Source organism: Heloderma suspectum, chromosome 2 (assembly GCF_057233095.1).
Source record: "Heloderma suspectum isolate Gila_16-S chromosome 2, 16-S_ref, whole genome shotgun sequence".
Lineage (NCBI taxonomy): Eukaryota > Metazoa > Chordata > Lepidosauria > Squamata > Helodermatidae > Heloderma > Heloderma suspectum.
Window position 1 is genome coordinate 45005613 of NC_139459.1, and position 25910 is coordinate 45031522.

Here is a 25910-nt window from a genome sequence, read left to right on the forward strand (position 1 = left end):
TGATTTGTTATGTGAAGCGGTTTAACTCCTGAGAAACGGCCACAAACAAGTAATCTCAGAGGCTTAAACTCTTTTCTTCCAAGACTATACCGTTACAGTGGTGCAATAAGATTTATTTGTGATATTTTTAAAGTACATTTGAGTTACTCACAATATAGCTAGTAAATATAGTCATACTGTTCAGAGTAATTTTATCCTATTTTACTATAGAAGCAATTGAAATTTACATCCCAATCCAACACATATTGACCTGGAAGCAAGTATGCTGATTTGAATGGGCGTTTCTAACTGTGTTACGTTTGGGGTGCCAGATGTCCAGACAGGATGTTGAATATCTGCACCTATCAACTGTTTGGTCCGATTCTTTTAGTTTTGATGTGCTATCTGCTTTTCAATATATGTGTTCATTCTATCTGTATTATCTGTTTCCCTTTCTACTGATTTTTTATAACCTTGTTCTTGCAGTTATCACCCAGCAAAGTAGATTCAGGAAGTCTATGGAAACCATGTTAGATTAAAATGTGACTACAGTTGTATGAATAGACCATAGGATGGGTGCTGTTGTTGAAAAGGCAATGGAATTTCTTGCTTTCCAGATGACAAGTCTGGATAGTAAGCATTTTGGGGGGATTGGTAGAATATCTTGAATTTTCACATAGTTTGGTTACTGGGATATTACACATTATACTGTTATAAGTTCATCAACAGTGAACTTCTGGTGTGGGGGGAATTACTTGGAGTGTCTATAAAGTAAAAAAAAAAAGCAGCAAGACATTATTTTGGATGTATACATGAGAAAGAAACTAGTAAAATTGCTCTTGTCTGGATAGGATAAAGGTATTATTCTTATTGTGCAACCCTAGGCATGTCTACTCAGAAGTAAATCTTACTGCATTCAGTGGGACTTTCTCCCAGATAAGTACATATAGGATTGCCACCTTAACTTCCTTATTCTGGAGTTGTCCTATTGACTTGAATAGGATTCTGAAGGATTTGGGGGGGGGGGTTGAAAAATGACTGCTAAGCCTAAAATTAGAATGTGTGCTGTCTGATGGCTGCAACTCAATGGTGGAGCACATGATTGCATGTATGAGGTCTCAGTTCAGTCCCTGGTATCTTCAGTTAAAGGATCTTGGGCAACAGGAAAGACTCTTGCCTGAGTCCCCAGAAAGCCACAGTCAGTCAGAGTAGACTGTATTGGGTTAGAGAGACTGATCACTTGACAGTGTAAAGCAGCTCCCTATAGCCTTGTACGAAAGAATCTGAACTCTGTAGGGATGCAAGTGGACCACTCATTAGACCTGAGGATCCAAACCTGTAAACTGCAAATACATAAAGTGTGGTTATTCTACTTTAATGGTTACTCTACTTTTCTACTTGGAAAATCCAGTTGCATTTTATTTAAAACATTATAATGCTGTTTGCATGCAGTATTTGTTAGTCATCGAGAAGTTGTGTAAGGACTTCTATAATTAATCAGTTCAGGATAGTTTATGTAATTGTAGCTGAAGTCGATGTTTTGGGTTTGGATTAAATGTGGTTGGTTTGTGTAACACTTTAGTAGTGCAAACAGTAAATGTAGCAAGTAAATGACATTTGATTTTGTTGTCGAATGTGTAAGCTCATAAGGATGTCTATAGGCAGAGCTAATAGTACTTAACATGTCTCCAGAAGCTGAAAATTCATACTAAGATGTCTTGGTCAATAACACAGTTGGGTTTGTCATGGGAAATTCTTCCCTACTCTCAGACTGACTGCAGACAAGAGACTGCTGTATAACCCATCACTTGCTGATATTCTTGGCTGTGGTGAATGCTGCAATATTTCTGTATTGTCTATTGTGGGGGCATTGTGGCTGTGTTGGTGAGATCCAGCAGATTGCTGTCATGGGGTTGACAACCAGCTTGGCAAGAGAACTCCTTGACCCTGATTTCCAGCACAAGCCCACACTAGCAGATAGCAAAGAGGCAAAATGGAATTGCTGTGTGCAAGGAACACATTGGTATTTGTAATCTGGGTGTGAGGAAGTTCAGCACTTAACAAAGCCATATGCTGGTGCTTTGGTTATTCTTTTCCCATGTGATGCACAGTTAATCCTTGTATTTAAGGGAGCTGTTTCTGTACTTTATCTACAGTACAATCCTCCCTTTTAAATTTTAATAGAATGTGTGGGGGGGATACTGTCTCTCACAATTGGGGGATGGGGGGGAAATTAAGTCAGGCAGATTTTGCAGTATTTAGAGAAGAACTCTTTGGCAATCTGCCAAAATACTTGTGGCAGTGAGAACAAAGTGAGTAGTCCTCGCACACTTGTGAACTTGTTGAACTGAAATTATTTCTTTAAAAGATAATAAATATTTCAAAGTATTTGAGACATTTAGGAAGTGTTGATTTTCTGGTACATGTTATATGCATATTTAGTTGAATGTTGGTGAAGTTCCACAATCCTAAGTCAAGGTGTGTTTAAGTGCTTTGCTTTTTGTTGCAGGAATTAGTGAGGAAAACAGTGTACACAAAAATTACACTAGAACAATTTAATTAATACTTACGATGCGTTTTTCTCCCTTGTTTCCAATTCCTGTTGTGTTCCTTCGCATAGGTGTGAAAGTTCTAAAATAAGCATCAGTAAGCCTTCCAAGTTAATGGCAAAGCCTTTAGTTCCTTGGTAGTGTATGTTAAGGTGCATGACCTTTTAATTATGACCCCCCCACCCTGAACTATTCTCTAAGAGCCTGAATCTGATACAAAATGGGTAGTTAACTTCCATAGATGCAGTGGCAATGCAATGCAAAAATCTGAATTACTGTATCTATAGAAAGTGCTTTCTTTTTCAGTCAAAGGCCATTTCCTGACTGTTACATAGTACAGATACTGATAACATTACTTTTTTACTAAAAAGTGAGTCCCTCAGATTTTGATGGTGCTTTTTTTAGGTCATGCAATGACATATGCAGAGACATCTTTCTGTCAATGCATCTTTTTTCTTTCTGTTTGAGTCTCTAAAGAAATTCCTCCTGACCCAGTGGGTACCACGGAATGGAGAAAAATAGTATATCATAGAATCAGAATAGTAGGGTTGGAAGGGGCCTATAAGACCATCAAGTCCAACCCCCTGCTCAATTCTAATACTGACTCTTAATCCTTTGCAGATAACTATCTCTAAAAGATAATACTTGCTTTGGTAGGGACTGTACTTGTCAGAGGGCTGTTTGTCCACTCCAATAATTTCAACTTTTAGTTATGTTGATAGATGGTGGTTGATGCAGAACCACTTCTTGATACTATGTGTACATAGGGGGATACTCTTCTAGACTAGTTTATGGTCAGCCAGCCAAATGACAAATGCAGTTGTTTTGCATGAAAAAAAAATGTTGATGGATGATGATTAGCAGCATAGGAAAGTTGATGGAGGATAATTTGCAGACAAGTTGTGATTTAATAGGCTTCCCCCCAAATTTCTGCAATTAATTGGAGTTGCAGGGGAATCATAAGATGGCATTTATTATCTCATGGCCCATAGAATTTAAAAAAAAAAAGGTTTTTAGTTACATGTTTGTATATACTGTCCGTATGCTTTTATGTAAATGGTTTTTAAACTTTGTATATTGTATTTTAATGTTTTAACTTTTGTAAACTGCCCAGAGAGCTTTGGCTATGGGGCAGTATAGAAATGTTGTTGTTGATGATGATGATGATGATGATGATAATAATAGACTGAACATGGTGTCAAATCCCATGTTTTTGAGTTGAGCCAAAGGACATATTATAAAATAGATTTTAATTAATCAGCAGACATTGGAAGAACGTTATGCTTCAGTTTTACCTCTAGTGCATGATTGTTCAGTGCAGATCTAGATACATTAAAAAGATACTGAAGTTCAGTAAACATTTATATCAGTCATTAAGAATGTTATATTGTAGAAATATATCTCCACATTGTGTTATCTGATGTAGCACAGCAATGACATAGATACAGCAGTCACAAGTCTCTTCAGAGAATTCATCTTCCTTCAGACTCACTGTCATAGGTATCAACTATACACAGCTAATCATCCAACCAAAATTATTAGATGGTCGAACAGCTGGTGGCAATGTATATGCTTGTCTCCATAAAAATGTTTGGTAAGAAGTTCTTTGTACATAGGGAAGTAAAACTCTCAATGCAGGAGGAAGGAGTTTGTCAGTGACACCACTATTTTAGATGCCAGTATCTTAAGCCTAAACATCCTTGTTTGGTTGTGATCATATTTTGTTTGTTATTGTTTCACGTTTTCATCTTGATGACAAATTCCTGAAGCCTGGTTGGAAAGGACTTTGTCACATCCAGAAACCTGAGGACCATGTAGGAGATTCTCATTACCACAGGTGTCTTTCTTGTTTTCATGTGTATTTGCATGTGATGTGCTGCTGCATGTTGTCATGTGTGCATGTGAGTGAGAGAGGAGCTCCCATGACTTCTCTTGATTTGTAGTCTCTGGCTTGGCTTACTTGGTTTCCCAGACCTCTAAAAGAAGAGGATTGAGGTTGAAAAACCAAGAGAAAGTGTGGGTACATGGAAGTGAAGCAAAATCCATGAAACTGCAGAATATATTTACTACTTACATGGTGCAGAAATTAAGGTTGATACCTTAACTTGTGAATTTCATGCTTTTTGGTGCATGAATGAATTTATAAGAATTTTGACTCTTAAACTGAAGGATTTTTGATCCTAGAATAATTTATTCATAATGACAGATGTAAATGATTTCCTTGATCTTGAAACCTTGGGCTTTCACACCAAATTAATTTTTCTATGGCCTATATTTCATAGAATACAGAGTTTTGAAAATGGTGCCATATGATCGCATTGCAACTCCCATGCAGTAGACATTTTTTGGGAAACCATGTCTACCAAAGATCAACAGGAATTTCATACAAAACTGTTATTCATCATAATTGCAGCAAATTACTGTCTGACTATGCAATATGAAAGAATTATCATCTCATAAATAGTTTTACTTGCTAGAATTACACAGCCCCCTTGAATTAATTTTATTCTTTATACAAGGTGTTCCCTAACAAGTGAATACACAACAATTAAGGGTGCAATCCCACTGCAGTAGGCAGCTGCCTCTGAACTCAGAGGTGACTGCCTATCCAATGCAGGGCAGGAGAAGCACGGAGGGGATTCTCCCCTCCGCGCTTCAGCTGCCCTGCATTTATGGCTAGACAGCCAATTTTGGTTGTCTAGCTGTAGGACCTCGGAATGCGGGAAGTGGCAGCCGGACGACATGTAGGATCTGTTATACTGGCATTTCCGACTTCCCCGCCCCGAAACGCCCCTTAGGCCCTGTTTTTGCCATTCCACGCTGCCTATGAGGCAGTGCAGGGGGGAGGGTCAGTTCTTCGGGAACCTACCTTGGAGCACGGGCTCCGAGGTCGGTTCTCTGGAACCAACCTATCCTATGGCCATCTAGCCACTGGCTAGTGGCCATAGGATTGTGCCCTCCATTATTACTGAGTTTTGATTTTCTAAAATATCAAATAGAACCAATAACAAGTGAAATAATAAAACCTACTGTTCTAGATTCCTGCAAGCTAATGATTAGTATGTATATACTATTTTTCAGCAGCATATTACTCTTTTCACTACTTCACAATCGAATCAGGATTTAAATATTCAAGCTTAGCTTTCAGGTATAATTTGAGAACTTTCCACTTACCCCAACCTGTCCAAAAACTACTCCTTAGATGGTCTAGATGAGTTAGCTAAAGTACAATTACATAAAACTCTGGAAAATCTAAATGAAAGTATGGAAGACAAAAAAGTGAAAGGCTTCATAGAAAAACTCTATATATATATTGAGGCTGAACACATGAAAAATGGAGACAAATGGCTTCACCTAGGGGAAAAAAATGGGTCGAAGCAATGTTCCTTCTCAAAAGAACCATCCCAAACCATGTTTGGCACGATGCCAAAGCTTCGTCTCACACACACACACACACACACACACACACACCCTGCCCGCCTCCTGCATACATTCACTATAATTGGCTTTGCCCATTCTTGTCCTCAGCCTTGGGGAAGGTAGACCAATGGGGAATAGAGCATTAACTCTTAGTCATGAGCAGATATTTAAGAGAAGAGCCCTAAGAACAGTTGTGAAAGTGGACAGATACAGACTATCAGCAAATTATTTTCATTGAAGAGTGTGTATGTGGGGGTGCGCATGCATGCATGCACTCACACACACTTGTATGTGTTAGCAAGAGGAAAGTTAATGGATTTAAAAGTGATTAAATTGGGGTGACACACCTGGAGGGGCTCCTGTTCCTTTATTGCCTGGCAGCTGTCCTGCCTCTGTCACAAAGCTACCTGGACTTGGAGAGCCATTGGACTTCAGTGGTTCAATGCTTACCGGGGAAGTGTAGGGGGAATAACACCTTTTTTTTACCTTCCCCAACTTAAGCTCCTCAGTAAGAATTTATATGAGACAGACTGCAGGTTTGCACATAAAGCTAAGCCACCCTAGAGAAGAAGCTCTAGGAGGAGGGCTCTGGATAGGGGTGAATGCTCCTTCCTTGTTCTCCTCGACCTCTCAGCGGCTTTTGATACCATTGACCACGTTATCCTCCTGGACTGCCTGGAGGGGTTGGGCATTGGAGACACCGTATTGCGGTGGTTCCGGTCCTTCCTCTCCTGCAGGTACTAGAGGGTAGCACTGGGAGAGGAGGTTTCAGACCCATGGCCACTCACTTGTGGGGTGCCACAGGGTTCCATCCTCTCCCCCATGCTATTTAATATCTATGTGAAGCCGCTGGGGGCTATCATCAGGAGGTTTGGGGTGCAGTGTCATCAATATGCGGATGACACGCAGCTCTACCTCTCGTTCAAATCTTCACCAAGGTTGGCCGTAGAATCCCTGTCCAAATGTCTGGAGATGGTGAGTGGCTGGATGGGGAGGAATAAGCTGAAGCTGAACCCTGACAAGACCGAGGTACTTTTGGTGGGAGACAAGAGGAGGCTGGGGGATGTTGACCTGGTGTTGAATGGGGCATGGCTATCCTTGAAAGACCAGGTCCGCAGCCTGGGTGTCATTTTGGACTCCCAGCTGTCCATGGAGGCTCAGGTGTCAGCTGTGAGCCGGACAGCGCTGTATCAACTGCATCTGATACGGCGGCTGCACCCCTTCCTTCCCGACCATCTGCTCCCATCGGTAGTACATGCCCTGGTCTTCTCTCGTTTAGACTACTGTAATGCGCTCTACGTGGGGTTACCCTTGAAGACAGTTCGGAAGCTGCAGCTGGTACAGAACGCGGCGGCTCGCCTGATTAAAGGCAGCCGCCGGCGAGATCACATCACTCAAATGCTGAAGGAGTTGCACTGGTTACCAGTTGTTTTCTGGGCCAAATTCAAGGTGTTGGTTTTGACGTTTAAAACTCTATATGGTTCTGGCCCAGCCTATCTTAAGGAGCGCCTCCAGCAGCACCAGACTGTGGCCGCTTAACAAGATCAGCCTCGGATGGCCTTCTCTTTGTCCCATCAGCCAGGACAGCTAGACTGGTGGGGACGAGGGAGAGGGCCTTTTCTGTGGTGGCCCCCACTCTGTGGAATTCCCTCCCTAGGGAACTCCGTCATGCCCCCTCTTTAATGAGCTTCCGTCGTGCATTAAAAAGTGGTTGTTCAGTCGGGCATTTGGGGTGGGTTAGGGTATTTTAGAAAATGTTTTTATTGTAGAATTTTATTGTTTTAAACTGTTTTATTGTATACTGTACATCGCCCAGAGTGGCTGGGTGACCAGCCAGATGGGCGATTAATAAATTTAATAATAAATAAATATAAATAAATAAGCAAGCCACGGTGGGTGGGTTGTTTGCTTGCTAACCTACATTACTCCTGACAGACAGTGGCACGCTCTGAGGCTTGCCATGGCTTGTTCCCTCCTCAGTCCTCCAACCCCCGCCCGGCATCTATCCCAGGAGCCTTCGCGGCACAAGTCTATCCCGGGAGTCTTTGCGGGGAGGGCTGATGACGTTGCAGCAAAGGCCTTTCTGCCATTGGTCTGCTGCTGTGCCTGGCATGTTTTTGTTTGGCCAGGTTTTGCCAGCTGTGGATGGAAATGTGTTGGAGTTAGTTGGTGTAAATATTTTCCCCCCTGAGGCTTTCATCCGTGCTTCTCTGTCCCTGACTCCAGCTGTTCTTTTCTCTCTGCTTGCTGCCCCTGCCCTGTTGGCTCAGTAATTTGAGGGGGACATTACACTGAAGGGATACAGAGGCGGATTGGGCATTAACGATAATAATATTTTCATTAATTAGGATGGTTTCCCATTATGACTTTGTTCATTCTTGCCCACAGAGTGACTTTGGGTTGGCGTTATTTCCAGAGTAGATGGGGCATCAAAGGGAGCAGCGTAAAAAAAAATACTTTTATTTATTTATTATTTATTTCATTTCTATACTGCCCAATAGCCGAAGCTCTCTTTGAGGTGTACACAGTGTATACTTCGCAGTGCATACATTGAAGGTAGAGAGCATTCATCTATCTATCTAGGAATGAGGAGCATCAATATAGGAATATCCTTTGCCTGCCCAAGGAATTATTTTCTGAGCTAGCTGACGCTCTGGTGTTCTTGTTTGCAGTTAGAATTTTATTGGGACTTTCATCATGAGTTTTAATCTGTGGCAACACACCTATTTTTGAGAAATGTTCCCCTAGTACAGGGGTTGGCAAGCTGTGATATCCAGATATTGTTGAACTCCACTCTCGTCAGCCTGAGCCAGTGGTCAATGGTCAGTATGACCAGTGGTCAGAGATGATGGGTTTTGTAGTTCAGCAGCATCTGGAAGGCCACAGGTTGCGCACCCCTGCTCTAGAACCTAAGCTTTACTATAGTTGGAGCCTTAAATGATTGGAGCAATTGTACTAATACTGTGTCTGAATGTTTTTTCTCCATAGGTAAAATGTGTACAGACCTGCACTGCAAATGTTGTAAGACAAGTGAATGTTTTATGGCAAGTACGTCAGAAGGAAGTTCAGCAAGGAGTAATATTCAGCCCACCTTGAAAAACTGTGCCCATAAGTACCAAGCAAACCCGAAAAGGAACTAGCTGGGAGTCTATACATAGATAAAGAGTACATTCTTCTGCATTTTCACTGATTAAATATAAACACAGAAATACAAACGTCAGCAGAATAACCACAGACCCTGGTGCTTCTTACATGTTTGTGTTACGGTCCTCATAACTGATAAATTACTTAGCCTGTTTAGAACTCCTTTAATTGTATATACAATAAAACCGAGTAGCACTGTGTTGCTGTTGTTCACTAAAATAATTGAATGTTGAGACATTTGCCAAAATGAGTGCAGAAGGATACCAATACAGAGCTTTATATGATTACAAAAAAGAACGAGAAGAAGACATTGACTTGCACTTGGGAGATATTTTAACTGTGAATAAAGGTACTTTAGTTGCCCTTGGATTCAGTGATGGGGAAGAAGCAAAACCTGAGGAAATTGGTTGGTTGAATGGTTATAATGAAACTACTGGAGAAAGAGGGGACTTCCCAGGAACTTACGTAGAATATATTGGAAGAAAAAAAATTTCTCCCCCAACTCCAAAGCCTCGTCCTGTTCGACCGCTTCCTGTGGCACCAAGTCCTGCAAGACTAGGAACAGACAATGATCAACCAGGTTAGTAGTGTGTCTTTTTTCCAGATGGTTGTGGTTCAGTATCAAAAGCTTCATCCTGTGGAACTTTCATTGGGTTCCCTTACTGTATAAAGTTCTGAAAAGCTCTATACATAAAAATGAGGAATTCTGAGAAAATAAACTTCTCAACTTACAGCACCTAAGCAATATGTATGATCAGTAAACATGAATTATGCCTGTTAGAATAACACCCATGTAGTAGTAACCACATATTTCACAGGTGCTATTACTTGTGGCTAAATAGAAAAGAATACACACTGGTACTGTTGGGCCGTGTGCATGTGCCAATGGTGCTTGTATATCTGGGTATTTAAAAACAACATAAAAAAAAATAGATTCCTTCTAATGATGTAAAATGTCTTGAATGTAATTTTGCTATTTGTAGATAGAATTTTTAGTGTGTGTTGGTCTCCATTTAAAATTTGTTAATGACTGTACCAATCAGCTAGGATAATTGACATTAAAAATTTGAAGCCAAGATGTATGGGTGGTTGTGCATATAATCAATTAAGGGTGCAATCCTATGGCACTAGGCGGCCGCCTCTGAAGTCAGAGGCGACTGCCTATCCAATGCAGGGCAGGAGAAGCACAGAGGGGATCATTCCCTCTGCTTCTCCTGCCCTACATTTGCAGCTAGACAGCTGATTTCGGGATGGGGGAGGAGGCTGCCGAATGACACGTAGGATGTGTTGTACCAGCATTTCCACCTTCCCCACCCCAGAACACCCTGTTTTGGTCACTCCACGCTCCTTCTGAGCGCAGGGCATGAGGCTTTTCCGCATCGCCTTTGAGGGGGGAAGGTTGGTTCTGCGGGAACCGACCTCAGAGTGCAGGCTCCGATGTCCGTTCCTAGAAAACCAGATATCCTATGGCTGTCTAGTGACTGATTAGCAGCCATAGGATTGCTCCCTAAAAGATAATAAGAAACTTAACATTTAAATGGAACTAATCAATTAGCATGTATCCTAGTATTGTCCCGTTGGGGTCAGTGGCAATGCACGTGTGTAAATGGTCATTACCTTTCTTCCTCTTTCTCTCCCTCTGCCACAGTAGAATAAAGCAAGGTCCTGCCCAGAATTATATTGGGTAACATCATGTGAGCCAGCTTCTATTAGTAGAACAGGGCTTCTGCTTCCTTTCCTCCCCATTGCACTTCACATGTGCACCCCCCAGATTGGCTCCAGAGGGTTCCCCAACTCTCCAGAACAGATGGGGGGTGCATGTGGGGGACTGCAGAGGGGAGGGGGATCCATTCCACCAGTGGTTTCCATTCCACTGCTGAATGGACAGCATTGGATACAGCCCATTATGTTTAGTAGTGTTTTTCTACACTTTTATTCAACGAAAAATTATGTCCTGTCCTGAGCTATGCTAATATCTGAACACAGGTTCATATTTTTCATAAGAAAAATGTATCTGATGTTCATGCAGGAGCTTAGTCTCAATAATTTCCAATCTCTGTTCAAGCTTCCTAATGTGCGCATTACAACAGAAGTAGTTCAGCTTGAAAATTTTGATATTTAAGTGATTGCACTTAACATGAGCCTTTACCACTCTTGAAGAAGTGTAATTTGTTCAAGCAACTACTCAGTAACAGTGTTCGTCTTCACCTTCCACTTATTCCTGATTTTACCCTGATCCTACAGTTGCACTGAATGGTAAAATTTCAATATGTGATGTGGTGAAGTGGTTGATGGAAAAGTGTCATTTGTTAAGTGGTGGATTAGAACAAGTGAATTGCAAGAGTTGGCTGTGTTTACATGGATCTATATACATCTTTCTCACAGATCTATATACATATTTCCTGGGGAGCAGGATGTATCCAAATAGACTCCCCTCTGAGGCTCTAAGTTGCACATAAAGACCTCTGTTGGAGAGGTAGAAGGCTCCCAAAGTAGAAGAGGAAATAGAGATATTCAGCACACTGTTATCTGCAGTCCTTCCTACAATGGCAAATATAAAAGCACCTTTTATATTTTAGAGGGTTCTTGTAAAACAAAAAGTTATTTCCATAATTGAAGGCAATGTCCTTTCTTGCATATGGATCCCGCTGTAAGTCAAAAAACACTATAGCCATGTTCACACACACTGCTTGGAGTGTGAGAGCTCTTTCCCCACTGCAGCTTCCCACACTTCTCCAGCAAGTGTGTGAATACTTGAACCTTGGGGATGGGACCAGCAATCTGCGTTCTTCCTACTAGATTATCACTCAACTATAAGACTGCTGTTACTTAGGAAGGACCCAAGTCATGGGCACTATGTAGCTTTTGTATTCAAACGCGTACTTGAGTAGTGTGGGATGTTACTACAAGAGTACCATGCATGTGAGTGGAGCCTAACTTGAAAAATCATAAACCTGGAAAGAGGGCATAGAAACCAGTGTTCACAACGCAACCGTGTTCCAGAAAGTAATGACAAAATAACTACCAATGGCTTATGGAGAAACTGCTGTTAGTTTCTGATCTGCCCTTATACATCAGTTGTGCAAGTCACTAGCTCTTTGCTCCAGCAGTCCAGTGAACAATTTAAGAAAAGCCTTTAGATGGTGTGTTATGGTGAAAATATCTGGTGCATAAATACTACTAGTTATTGCAGTCTTAAATTATAAAATGTGGTAAAATGGAATTTTCTTCTCCCCATAGAATGAAATAGTTAATCTTTTATATAGTCCAGATGCATGTGGCCAGCAAACCAACAGGAATCTTCCCAGGATAATAAATGATTGCTCTGCACATTAGAGTGCATTTTGAATATAAGGAGACTCTGATGTAAGATTTGCTTGACTGTATTTGGTGAAGTTTGTGTTCTCTGGGCTTAACCGTTTCAAAGTGCTCTGTATGAATATATGGGAGGTGAGCCTAGAAAAGTGGTGTTTCTTAGTGTACTATTTGGAGTCAAATAAAAACAAAAACATACTTGTATGTCTTGCAAATTAAGTCACTATTGTGGTTTCCCACCTATATATTCACCATGGTACCTTTTCCACTTTTTTTTTTAAAGTGAGTGTTCCCATAAACAAAACAAGCTTTACTTGGGTTTTCACTTGTGAGTATTAAACAGAGGGAGCAATCCTATGGCGCGTAGATACTGTCTAGCGGGCCATAGGATAGTTCGGTTTCTCCCCCACCTCCTTGTAATCAGCATGGTTCTCTCTGTGCCAGCTACTTTTCCGCACTTGGAAACGGAGCATGGAGATGGGGAACGGGGGTGGTCCCAGGGATGGGGAGGAGACCACAGAAGCTACTTTACACAGCTTTCTGTCAGGTCTCCAGGCCCCTTCCCTCCCGAAAGCTGCAGCTAGACAGGCAAAATTATCCGTCTAGGCAAAAAAAATGCAGGGCAGCCAAAGCACAGAGGAGAGGACCCTCTCCGTGTTCCAACTGCCCTGCACTGGATAGTCGTCAGCCTCCAATTTCAGAGGCTGGTGACTATCCAGACAGGATTGCACCCTACTTATCCTGAAACTTGGTTTGTTCTCCTAACATAATCAAACCAGTGTTGTTGCCTTTGTGAGCTTCTATAGTGTCTTTGAAACAACACAGCTGATTGAAAGTCATGTACCATCTTTGGAGGTTTGTGCTAACTTGCACTTGAACTAATTCTAATTCATAAAACTGACAGAGCAGCTAACCCAGGATTTCATATATTTTTAATGCTATCCAAAACTGTTTAATGTATGTTCTGTTTTACAGCATGCAAATGCAAAGCAGTTGTGGAACACGAATAATTCCAGGGTTTTTTCCATGATAGCCTGTTGCCGCAAAACGCTCAGACTTATGGCACCTTAAAGATTAACATATTGGTAACTGTGTCACCAATGCTAGAATATTTGTGTTATCAACACTGTTTTCTGAATGATCATTATAATTACATACATTTAAGCATTACTATAATTATCATAATCTTTCCTTTTTGCATTTCATTACCTCCTGACCTTGCTGCTCACAATCCTACCCTGCTCTATAAAACCATATTTATATAGAACTGCCAATGTAGGATAACACTTCTGATGGTGGGCTATAATCCACAAAAGATTATGCCATAATGAATATGTTAGTTTTTAAAGTGCCACAAGAATTTTTGTTTTTAATAATTATAGTCTTTAGACACATTAGTGTAATTTAAAATCCATATTTCTAATCATAAGTAAAACTACAAATTAGTCAGTTCAGATCCTTGTACCTGTTGTATACTCATCTAAGTATATTTTGACAGTAAGGGCCTATGCAATATTATCTGAGTGGTGACGCTGCTACTTTCCCATGATTGGACCCTTTTCTGTTTTGGTCATATCTAGAAAGAAGGATCATGTGACCTGACACTTGGTTTAGCTGGGGAAATCATGAGGTTGCTTCAAACACCACCATCAGTTCTTCCAGTGACGCTAATGTTGGAAATGACCAGATTATTTGCCTAACCCATGTGGTTTCTCTTCTCGGACATTATTAGAGCCATGAGGTATGCAGTCAACAGGAAGTAGCAGCCACACTGCTCTGGCTTTGTATTAGCCAGGACAAAGTCTTGTTAAATAAAATATAAGCCAACCATAATTTATGGATGAACTTCGAAAACATCCCCTGAAATTTGTGACCACTGTGTTTTGTATATAGGCAGTGCTGTTTATACACTTCTGATTTCAGCAATTTCTGGGGGGGGGGGGGGGTTCGAGAAGGATGTATGTCCCCCCTCTCCAACACTGGTGTTCCCATCTCTCCTGACATGACATTTGCATGGATATATCAGGGCTGGCCTGGCCAAATACTTGAGAGAGAGGCCACTTCTGTTGCTCTTTAAATAAATATATATATATTCCTGTATAGCCCCTAAGACATCTAATGGGCATTGTATGTGTTCCCACAAACTAAGAAATTTTGTCTGTGGGTTGCCCTCCCAATTAATGTTAGAGAAATATTTTCAAAAGTAGCAAGTGGATTTCTAAAATAACTTTTAAAAAGAGGGAGTCTTGTCAGTTTAGCCTGGCTCCATGTGATAACATTGATGAAGCTATGCTGCGTGGCCTTTCTCCAGTGATATTCTGCCTTGTGCTATTGAAGGACTGCACAGAAGGGAAATTGCATTTGGGAGCACTCTGCAGAATGGTTCAGATCATCAGGACCTAATCCTCATAAGAGACTAGGTGTTCAAATAATAGAAGTAGTTACTGAAAGTAAAGTACAGAAAATCTACAGTTCAGCTTCATGAAACAGCAACACATTCTATAGCATATTTGTATTGTAAGAAACTTTTCAAACAACTGGAAATTGTGTACTAATCTGCGAGACAACTAGAAACAACCAAGTTTCAATTTGTTGTTGTTGTTTATTTGGTCAGTCACTTCCGAATCTTTGTGACTTCATGGACCAGCCCACACCAGAGCTTCCTGTCGGCTGTCGCCACCCCCAGCTCCCCCAAGGTTGAGTCTGTCACCTCCAGAATATCATCCATCCATCTTGCCCTTGGTCGGCCCCTCTTCCTTTTGCCTTCCACTTTCCCTAGCATCAGCATCTTCTCCAGGGTGTCCTGTCTTCTCATTATGTGGCCAAAGTATTTCAGTTTTGCCTTTAATATCATTTCCTCAAGTGAGCAGTCTGGCTTTATTTCCTGAGTTTCAATTAGGACTAATTTGTCGGCCCTTCTATCTTTTTCTCCTTTATGATTGCGAGAATAACTTAATGTCTGAAGGAAGTTAAAATGTGAGTTAACTTGAAGTGATTTGTATGCAAACTAGCCGGAGAGAACTCTCACTTTTTTGTCATCGGTCAATATGCTCTTTATCTTTGTTCATGCACTATTTAATGGAGTTAGGAAAAATCTTAAATCATGGAGGGAGCCTGAGTTTGTTAAGAACTAGGGTTCTCCACAATGCTTGTATGAAGATGCCTGTAGTCCACAGGACACCAAAGACACACTAAAGCATTGGGGGCTGTTGAGGCAGCTTGCTAGTTGCTCTGTTAGAAAAGCGAGAAACCAGGAGTAGACTTATTGTCCCCTCTTCATCTGTTGTTATCCCTCATGCTGATATTTAAGTTGTACAACCACAACTCTTAAACAATATTGTTGAGAGAAATGCATTGGTATCTCCACCTACCACCTTGTATTGCACTGTAGATGTATTGGACTACAGCACCCATAATCCCCAACCACTGGCCATCCTGTCTGGGGCTTATGAAAGTTGTAATCTGGAGGGCACCAACTTGCCTACCCATGCTGTAACGTAATTACATCTCTGGAGGCCCTATTTACTGGACCACAATTAAGTTTTATAAGGTTGGTAGTCAATAAAGAGCCTTCTCAGTGGTGGCCCCTGACCTGGGAAGTTCCCTCCCAAGACATACATACATACATACATACATATATGACTAGTCCCATTGGCTGTTTTTAAGAAGGCTTTAAAAACTGGTTTGTTTTTCTGGCTTTTAATTGAAAGGATTTATTTATTTACTTATTTATTTATAATATTTATAGCGCATCTTTCCACAAATGTCATCAAGGCAGTGTACAACAGTATAAATAAGAACAATAATAGTTAAAGACATATGCAAATAAACCATATCAAAACACCAAAACTTTAAAGCCACTCTTCACAATTTCAAAGACCAAATTAAAGAGATGTGTCCTTTCTGAAAAGCTGAGAGAGTGGAGACCAATATTAGCTCTGAAGGAAGTGCATTCCACAGCTTGGGAGTGATGCAAGAGAAAGCACTTTCACGTCTGCCCAACAAATGGGCTTCTGAGAGTAGGTGTGCCCCGAAAAGGGACTCTCCTGAAGTTCTTAATAACCAGATAGGTTCATAGCGAGACAGGTAATCCCTCCACTAGTCAGGTCCTAAGCTATTTGAAGCAGGGGTATAAGCTTTTTAGCCCCAAAGGCCAAATGTGATGCTGGCTTGGGGAGGAGGAGTCACATACACTCATGTGCATGCACACACATACAAACACACACACACACACACCACTGATCCTGATGTAAATCGCTCTGTCATCACTGGTAGCGGCGGGGAAAGAGCAATATATATGAGGATCTCTGGGAGAGGGAGTAGAGAGTAGGTGGGGGAAATTCAGTGGTAAGAGTCAGGGTACTCTTGAGGGGTCACAGTAAAGGCTTTGGAGAGGCTCATGTACTCTGGGGGGGGCTGCACCCCGGGGCTGCACCCCGGGGCTGCACCCCGGGGCTGCACCCCTGCTTTAAAGGTTAAGACCAATACCTTGAATTGAACCCAGAAAACAACTGATAATGAGTGCAGATCTTTCACTGTAGGGATGACATGATCACAGTACCTTGTTCCAGTTAGCAGACTAGCTGCTGCATTTTGCACCAGTTTTATTGTACTTGCTCCTGCTTCTGTTAGTTGACTAAGTTTGGAGATTGGATTTGTTTTTACACTGTATTTTATTCTAACTGGCTTGATTTTATTTTTTTTTGTGTTATTTTATATTATGAATCTGTTACATTGAAATGAATAGCGGCTGTTTTATATTGTGAGCTGCCTGGAGAAAACTGTGGTCTTGAAAGGCAGCTAGGAAATTTATTAAATAAATATTTGAAGCCATGTTAAAAATGTCTTACCTGTTATGGAAGTTTGTTTTGTCATTGAGTTAACCAGTTTCTTTGAAGTACTAACTAAATGGCTAACTAAATGAAGTACTAATTTCCAATTTATTTTGGTATATATCTGTTATTGCATTTGAAAATCTGAATATATATGTGTGTGTGTGTGTGTGTGTGTGTGTGTAGGGACCACGGTGGCTTAGTGGTTAAGACGCTGAACTGCAGACTGGAAGGTCGGCAGGTCAGCAGTTCGAGACCCGAGTGCTGCGTGACGGAGTGAGCTCCCGTCTTCAGTCCCAGCTCCTGCCAACCTAGCAGTTCGAAAGCAAGAAATTGCAAGTAGATAAATAGGTACCGCCTCGGCGGGAAAGGTAACAGCGTTCCGTGCACCTGGGTGTTCAGTCATGCCGGCCACATGACCACGGAAGCGTCTTCGGACAGCGCTGGCTCTTCGGCTTAGAAACGGGGATGAGCACCGCACCCTAGAGTCGGACACGACAGGTTGGGGATACCTTTACCTTTTTGTGTGTGTGTGTGTGTATATATATATATATGTCTGAGTGTGTGTGTGTGTGTGTGTACACATAAACACTTTTCAAAGGAATCTACTGTCCCTTTTCAAAGGAAACTACTGCTATATTGGGGGATACTACTATTTTCCCCGATATAGTAATAATTGCTAGTGAGCTTCTCTAGCTGTTGTTTGACTCCACCTGCTGGTAAATGCTCATAGTACTGGAGGAAGTATATGAGACTCCAAATTGATGGATTGAAATTAATAAAATGGAATGAAATTTTGCTTAGAATGAAACCTGGTTTTAATATTGTGAATTGGGTAATATGAATGCTTCAGTATCCAGTGTATCCATGGGATCCGACCCAGTTAGTAAATGGTAATTCCTGCTGAAACTAAAGCAAAACCTAGTTAGCTTGTCTACTTTAGGACCTCTTTCTTGTCTTCAAATGGCATGTTGCATATTATACTTAATTCCCCCCCCCCCCCGAAGTTCCTAATTAAAGTCAGGGTATATGTTTAATCAATGGTAATATCTGTTATTACCTGGCACAAGCTGGAGTTCCCTTTCAGTTTGGGGTTATAAGGGAACACACTTTTTTCTGCAACATGTCACTGTTTGCAACTACTAAGTCTTTGCCAAGAAATGATAATTCTGTACCCCTATGCCCTCTTAAATCTTTGATTAATGCCGTTTACAGATACACAATTTCTTGTGAAATAACACAGATGTCTACAGCACAGCTGGCCATAAAACCTTTGCATGTATATCTTGCTTAAAATCTTGTCTCCATGATAAATTACCATGAAATCAGTCTGAAGGCTGAAATCTGAGGAATTACGTTATTTTAATAGCTTGGAATGAAAAGGACAGTTGTGTTATGATCTAAGTATTTAACAATAGTTACAGCTTATCCATTTTGAGGAATTGTACTGGCATCATTCTAAACTTGAAGGAGTTACTAGGGTTGCTTTATTTATTTCAGTATATCTGTAATCCAGTCTGTTAAATTTTTATTTCAAAACAGACAGATCGAAGTGACATATCTTAATTATTTGTATCCTGCCCTATCCCACAGATTATGCACTGATTACAATAAACGAATATAGGAATTTTTTTTAAAAAAAAAAAACCCACGCTTTGTTGGCTGAACCCTGACCCCAGATGCCAGCCCAAACAAAGGTCTTACAGTGCTTCTGAAATGTGCTTAGTCTTTTGGCATGCCTCCAAGGGGGGGGATACCACAGCTGTGAGACAGCCACCAAGAGCACCTCTTTCTCTGCCTTTTTGTTGTCCGAATGGAGCCAGTGATATGGGTTCCAGGAAGCTTTCTGATACCCTAAAGTAACTGGAATCCATTAGTATGTTGTTTGATTAACATTTAGTGAACAAACCTAAAAAAAAAGTGACCCACATTAATTTTTTGTACTGCACAAACCTCTCAAATGTTTTTCTAATAGATAAAGTATTTGAACTGAAATATTTGACTGATTACTGAAAAGTCAATAAAACGCACCTCCAGTATAATCCTATACTTATCTACTCAGAAGTAAGCTCTATTTATTTCAATGGGACTTACTCTTGGAAAAGTATGCATAGGATTGCAGGCTAAATTTATATATTTTTATTTATTTATTTATTTATTACATTTATATCCCACCTTTTTTCCTCCTTAAGGAACCCAAGGCAGCTTACACAATCCTCCTCCTCCATTTTATCCTCACAACAACAACCCTGTGAGGTGGGTTGGGCTGAGTCTGTGACTGGCCCAGAGTCACCCAGTGAGCTTCCATGTCTGAGTGGGGACTAGAACCCAGATCTCCCGACTCCTAGTCCAACACTCTAGCCGCTACACCATACTGGCTTAAATGTTGTTTAAGTGGGAAAACACCCCCTTCAACTTACTGGATGTCACCTGCAAAATGACTCCCATGCATTCAGTGTTATCTGTGGGGTTGGGACTGCATTTTCCAAGGTACATCTTGTTTGGCCATAAGGCATACCCTAAACCTGGGTCTACCAGTTGCAAATCCCACAATGCTTTTCTCTCAAAGTGTAAGTCTGCTCCCAATTTCTGAATACAAAAGTAATCACCATTGCAGCTAGTATAAAAGCTTCACCGCTGTTTAGCTATTAACTGAACATCATCTGAAGTCTCATGATGAATAGCAAGCAGGTGAACAGCACCGTTTGCACTACTGTGATAGCTTTCTGTTGCAAGTAATAACTTAGTCATAATTGCACTGAATTCTAACTTCAACATTTCTAAGTAACTCAACCCATTATCTTGCATGTGTTTCATATTATTTGCAGTTGAAAGTTTGTCCCTTGCTATAACTCTCTTTAAGGTTAGTTCTGGGAGTAGAAATCTGATAGTGCTTGGAGGCTAATAGTCTGATCCAAATGTTGCTGGAGCAGGGAGGCCCTGCCCTGATTAGCACCAAGAGACGTAGAAGTGAATGCCTCCAGTGAATGCATGACTGCGTTTCCTTTGTGTAAAAAGTTTTGGGGTGCTCAAAAGAGGATTACCACAGTTCGGAGCTATAGTAATACATGTGTTTATGTGTTTGTTGAAAGAGAAACTGATATTCAGAGAAGCAGTGGTTGGATCCTGGTATCAAACTTAACTAGCAATGCCAATATGTGGAGCAGTGCTAGGGCCAGGAATGGGTTAAGGGCTTCCTCTATCAGTGTTCTGTATTAGTCAATAAATCTTCAGTTTTACACACAGTCTCTTGTGTAAGTCTGATTAATAAGGCATTATAGATTTCTCTTAACATTGATATTGTGTATGAACAATGCTGGAGCCAGACTTCTGGGTGCCCTCAGCCATGGTGCTGCTGACGGCCCCCACCCCTCCTTCTCCCTGTTTTTGCCACCGCTACCCCTGCCACTCCCTCTGCCTCCTCCACCCCCCCACTGCTGCTCACACCCTCCTCTTGCTGCTGTCACCACCAAATGCCTGGCTCTGATGGCGTCCTTCTTCAGAGCCAGGCATTGTGGAGATTGGAGAGGTTTCCCAGGAGGCAGCCTGTTGCACAGGCAGTCTCCCAAGATAGCCCTCATCCTGAGCAGGTGGGTCTTCCTGTGCATTATGGTCACAGTTCAGATTGGTACCCTGTGTATTTACCTTAGAGAAAGAAAGACAGGGTCAGCTCCATGCTATGTATCGAACACAATGTGTCATTTGATGCTGTGTGTACTGGAATGTTGCTTCTTAAGGAATACATTGAATTATGAAAACATTCCTTTAAACAATCCTACTACAAATTTGTATTATTAAAATTGCTGTGATAAGCTTTACAGCCTTATTAATGCTACTGATATTTCTATGTATGTTGAATAATATTAGTGCCTGCATTCTTCTCCTACTCTAACTATTTTATTCCTGATCGCCATTTATCTCTCTGATGTTACTCCAGAGTGTTTAGAAAGCGACTAAAGAAAGGACCCAAAGTTTGAAAGATCAAAATACTTATCTCACCAGTTCTCAGAATCCTCTAAATCTATGATCTCGGCATTTTTGTGTTAACCATTCCAAATCAGTAACTGTTGAAGCAACAAATACTTTTGAAAATATTTTGTAAAATGAAACAGATCTGCAGAAATGATAGTTTGTTTTTATTTAGAACTCCATTTGGGGCAGCTGTATATTTAAAAAAAATAGTCACTGCTTGTTTTTAGAAAAGAAGCTTTCTCGTATTTTAGGATTTGAAAATATTCGGCAAGTGTTCCCCTGTTGATAAAACATAGATTCTATTTCAGTCTTTATACATACCTCCTTATGCAATCCCCTTCATGGATCACTGCCTTGTTGTGGTGAAGGGGCTTGCATAACTCAGTGAAGCCATAAGCTATGCCGTGCAGGGCCACCCAAGACCGACAGGTCATGGTGGAGAGTTCTGACAAAATGTGGTTCACTGGAGAAGGAAATGGCAACCCACTCCAGTATTCTTGCCAAGAAAACCCCATGGAATGTAGGGATGGATGAAAGGGACTTACCTGGTCCCGCAGCTTGCTTCACGGTGGGGGGGAGGCGCTTCGGTTCTCCCCCCGAAGTTCAGGCCAAGGGGGGAGGCGCCCCATCCCTCACCGCCGAAATTCAGGCCGGGGAGGAGCGCCCCGTCTACCCGGCCGTGAAAAAAAAAGTAAAGTAAAACAACAACAACACACACCAACATAGGCTATGTAACCATTTACGTAGTCTATCATGGCTAGATTTCCAAAGTCAGCCGTGATAGGCTATGTAAATCGTCACGTAGCTTATCATGGGTGACTTTGGGGGGGGGGAAGCACATACGCAAATGGCGGCGCCCATGGGGCAGCGCCATTTGTGTTCCTTAGTTTTCCAAAGTCAGCCGTGATAGGCTATATAAATCGTCACGTAGCCTATCACGGGTGACTTTGAAAAAAAAAAAAAGCGCGTACGCAAATGGCGGCGCCCATGGGACACTGCCATTTGCGTTCCTTAGTTTGGCACGTCTAGTCTACATAAAGATTTACATAGACTACGCCGAAAATAAGGGAACGCTATTTGCGTTGCCCTTATTTTCGCCGTAGTCTACGTAAATCTTTACGTAGACTAGACGTGCCAAACTAAGGAACGCAAATGGCAGTGCCCCATGGGTGCCGCCATTTGCGTACGCGCTTTTTTTTTTTTTTCAAAGTCACCCGTGATAGGCTGCGTGACGATTTACAAAGCCTATCACGACTGACTTTGGAAATCTAGCCGTGATAGGCTACGTAAATCGTTACGTAGCTTATAATGGGTGTGTGTTGTTGTTTTTTTACTTTTTTATTTTGCAATGGCGGCGGCAGCGGCCGGTCAGAAGACCGGCCGCCGCTCCCGCCAAAACGCCGCCGGGACCCGCCGCCAAGAGGGACATTCGCACGAGGTAAGTCCCATCCCGGGGGGGCGGGGGGCCGGCGGAGAATTTCACCACCAATTTCGGGGGGCCGAATGAAATTCGTGGAGAGATTCTCCGCCATCCCTAAGAATGTATCACAAGGCTAAAAGATATAACGCCAGAAGATGAGCCCCTCAGGTCGGAAGGTGTCCAATATACTACTGGGGAAGAGCAGAGGGAATTTCCAAGTAGCGCCAGAAAGAGTGAAGCAGCTGGGCCAAAGCCGAAAGTACACTCAGCTGTGGATGTGTCTGGTGGTGGTGAAAAGAAAGTCCGATGCTGTAAAGGACAATATTGTTTAGGAACCTGGAATGTCAGATCAGTGAATCAAGGTAAGCTGGAGGTGGTCAAACATGAGATGGCAAGACTGAACATTGACATCTTGGGCATCAGCGAACTCAAATGGACAAGCATGGGCAAATTTAATTCAGGTGACCATGATATCTACTACTGTGGGCAAGAATCCCTTAGAAGAAATGGAGTAGCACTCATAGTCAACAAAAGGGTGGGAAAAGCAGTACTGGGTACAATCTCAAAAACGATAGAATGATCTCAGTACGAATCCAAGGCAAACCATTCAACATCACAGTAATTCAAGTCTATGCCCCAACCACTGATGCCGAAGAAGCTGAGGTTGATCGGTTCTATGAAGACCTACAACACCTTCTAGAACTAACACCAAAAAAAGATGACCTGTTCATCACAGGGGATTGGAATGCTCAAGTAGGAAGTCAAGAAATCACTGGGATAACAGGCAAGCATGGCCTTGGTGTACAAAATGAAGCAGGACAAAGGCGAATAGAGTTTTGCCAAGAGAACACGCTGATCATAGCAAACACTCTTTTCCAACAGCACAAGAGGCGACTCTACACATGGACATCACCAGATGGTCAATATCAAAATCAGATTGATTATGTCCTTTGCAGCCAAAGATGGAGAAGCTCCATACAGTCAGTAAAAACAAGACCTGGAGCTGACTGTGGCTCAGGTCATGAGCTGCTTCTTGCAAAATTTTGGCTTAAATGAAAGAACGTAGGGAAAACCACTAAACCATTCAGGTATGACCTCAATCATATCCCTTATGAATATACAGTGGAGGTGAGGAATAGATTTAAGGGATTAGACCTGGTAGACAGAGTGGTTGAGGAACTATGGACGGAGGTCCGTAACATTGTTCAGGAGGCAGCAACTCAATCCATCCCAAAGAAAAAGAAATGCAAGAAAGCCAAGTGGCTGTCTGATGAGGCTTTACAAGGAGCTGAGGAAAGAAGAGAAGCGAAATGAAAGTAGGGATGGACGAAAGTCCCTTACCTGTCCTCGAAGCTTGCTTCGCGGTGGGGGGGAGGCGCTTCGCTTCTCCCCCCGAAGTTCATGCGGGGGGGAGGCGCCCCACCTTGCCTGGCCGAAATTCAGGCCGGGCAGGAGGCGCCCTATCCCTCGCTGGCGAAATTCAGGCTGGGTAGAAGCGCCCCGTCTACCTTGCCGCGAAAAAAAAAACACCACCCCCGTGATAGGCTACGTAACGATTAACGTAGCCTGTCACGGCTAGATTTCCAAAGTCAGCCGTGATAGGCTACGTAAATCGTCACGTAGCCTATCGCAGGTGACTTTGGGGGGGGGGAAACGTGTACGCAAATGGCGGCCCCCATAGGGAGCCACCATTTGCGTTCCTTATTTGGTCCCTGTAGTCTACGTAAAGATTTACATAGACTGCGGCGAAAATAAAGGCAACGCAAATAGTGTTGCCCTTATTTTCGCCGTAGTCTACGTAAATCTTTACGTAGACTACAGGGACCAAATAAGGAACGCAAATGGTGGCTCCCTATGGGGGCCGCCATTTGCGTACGTGCTTTTTTTTTTTCAAAGTCACCCGTGATAGGCTACGTGATGATTAACGTAGCCTATCACAGCTGACTTTGGAGATCTAGCCGTGATAGGCTACGTTAATCGTTACGTAGCCTATCACAGGGTTTGTTTGTTTTTTTACTGCACTTGTAATGGCGGCGGCGGCGGCCAATCAGTCAAAAGACCAGCTGCCACCCCTGATGAAGACCCGACGAACCGCCGCTGGGACCTGCTGCCGGGAGGGACATTCGTGAAAGGTAAGTCCCATCCCGGGGGGGCGGAGAATTTCACCGCCGATTTTGGGGGGCTGAATGCGTTGGCACTCGGCCACCCGAAGTTTCGGGGAGAAATTCTCCCCCATCCCTAAATGCAAGGGAGAAAGAGGGACAAGAAGCAACGGTAAGAACCAGACATGGAACATCCATTTGGTTCAAAACTGGGAAAGGAGGATGACACGGCTGTATATTGTCGCCCTGCTTATTTAATTTATATGCAGAGTACATCATGAGAAACGCCGGGTTGGATGAATCACAGGTCGGAATTAAGATTGCCAGGAGAATTATCAACAACCTCAGATACGCAGACGATACCACCCTAATGGCAGAAAGCGAAGAGGATCTCAAGAGCCTCTTGTTGAGGATGAAAGTGGAGAGTGCAAAAGATGGTTTGAAACTCAACATTAAAAAAACTAAGATCATGGCATCTGGCCCGTTCACTTCTTGGCATATAGAAGGGGAAGAAATGGAAGCACTGACAGATTTTATTTTCTTGGGCTCCAAGATCACTGCAGACGGTGACTGTAGCCATGAAATTAAAAGACGCTTGCTCCTTGGGAGGAAAGCTATGGCAAAGCTAGACAGCATAGTAAGAAGCAGAGACATCACCTTGCCGACAAAGATTCGTATAATCAAAGCTATGGTTTTCCCAATAGCAATGTATGGCTGTGAGAGCTGGACTGTAAGGAAGGCTGAGTGCTGAAGAATTGATGCCTTCGAACTGTGGTGCTGGAGAAGACTGTAACGAGTCCCCTGGACTGCAAGGAGGTCAGATCAGTCCATCCGAAAGGAAATCAATCCTGAGTGCTCATTGGAAGGACAGATACTGAAGCTGAAGCTCAAATATTTTGGCCACCTAATGCGAAGAGAAAACTCCCTGGAAAAGACCCTGATGCTGGGAAAGATTGAAGGCAAAAGGAGAAGGGGGCGGCAGAGGATGAGATGGCTAGATAGCATCACCGATGCAATGAATAAGAATTTGAGCACACTCCGGGAGAGAGTGGAGGACAGGAAGGCCTGGCGTGCTATGGTCCATGGGGGGTCACGAAGAGTTGGACACAACTTAACGACTGAACAACAACAACAACCTTATGCAATAAGCATTCATTTTCACATGAGGCATTTTACA

General features: G+C 42.3%; 1 protein-coding gene across 2 annotated transcripts in view; it reads left to right on the plus strand.

Moving 5' to 3' along the window:
* Nucleotides 1-25910, plus strand: part of PIK3R1 (phosphoinositide-3-kinase regulatory subunit 1) — an 80144-nt gene that overhangs the window by 2087 nt on the left and 52147 nt on the right. For both annotated transcript variants that reach the window (XM_084833344.1, XM_084833345.1), the window contains exon 2: nucleotides 8937-9672. In XM_084833344.1, coding sequence (XP_084689470.1) covers nucleotides 9339-9672 — 334 coding nt within the window. In that variant the 5' untranslated portion in view covers nucleotides 8937-9338. The remainder of the gene's footprint in view (nucleotides 1-8936; nucleotides 9673-25910) is intronic.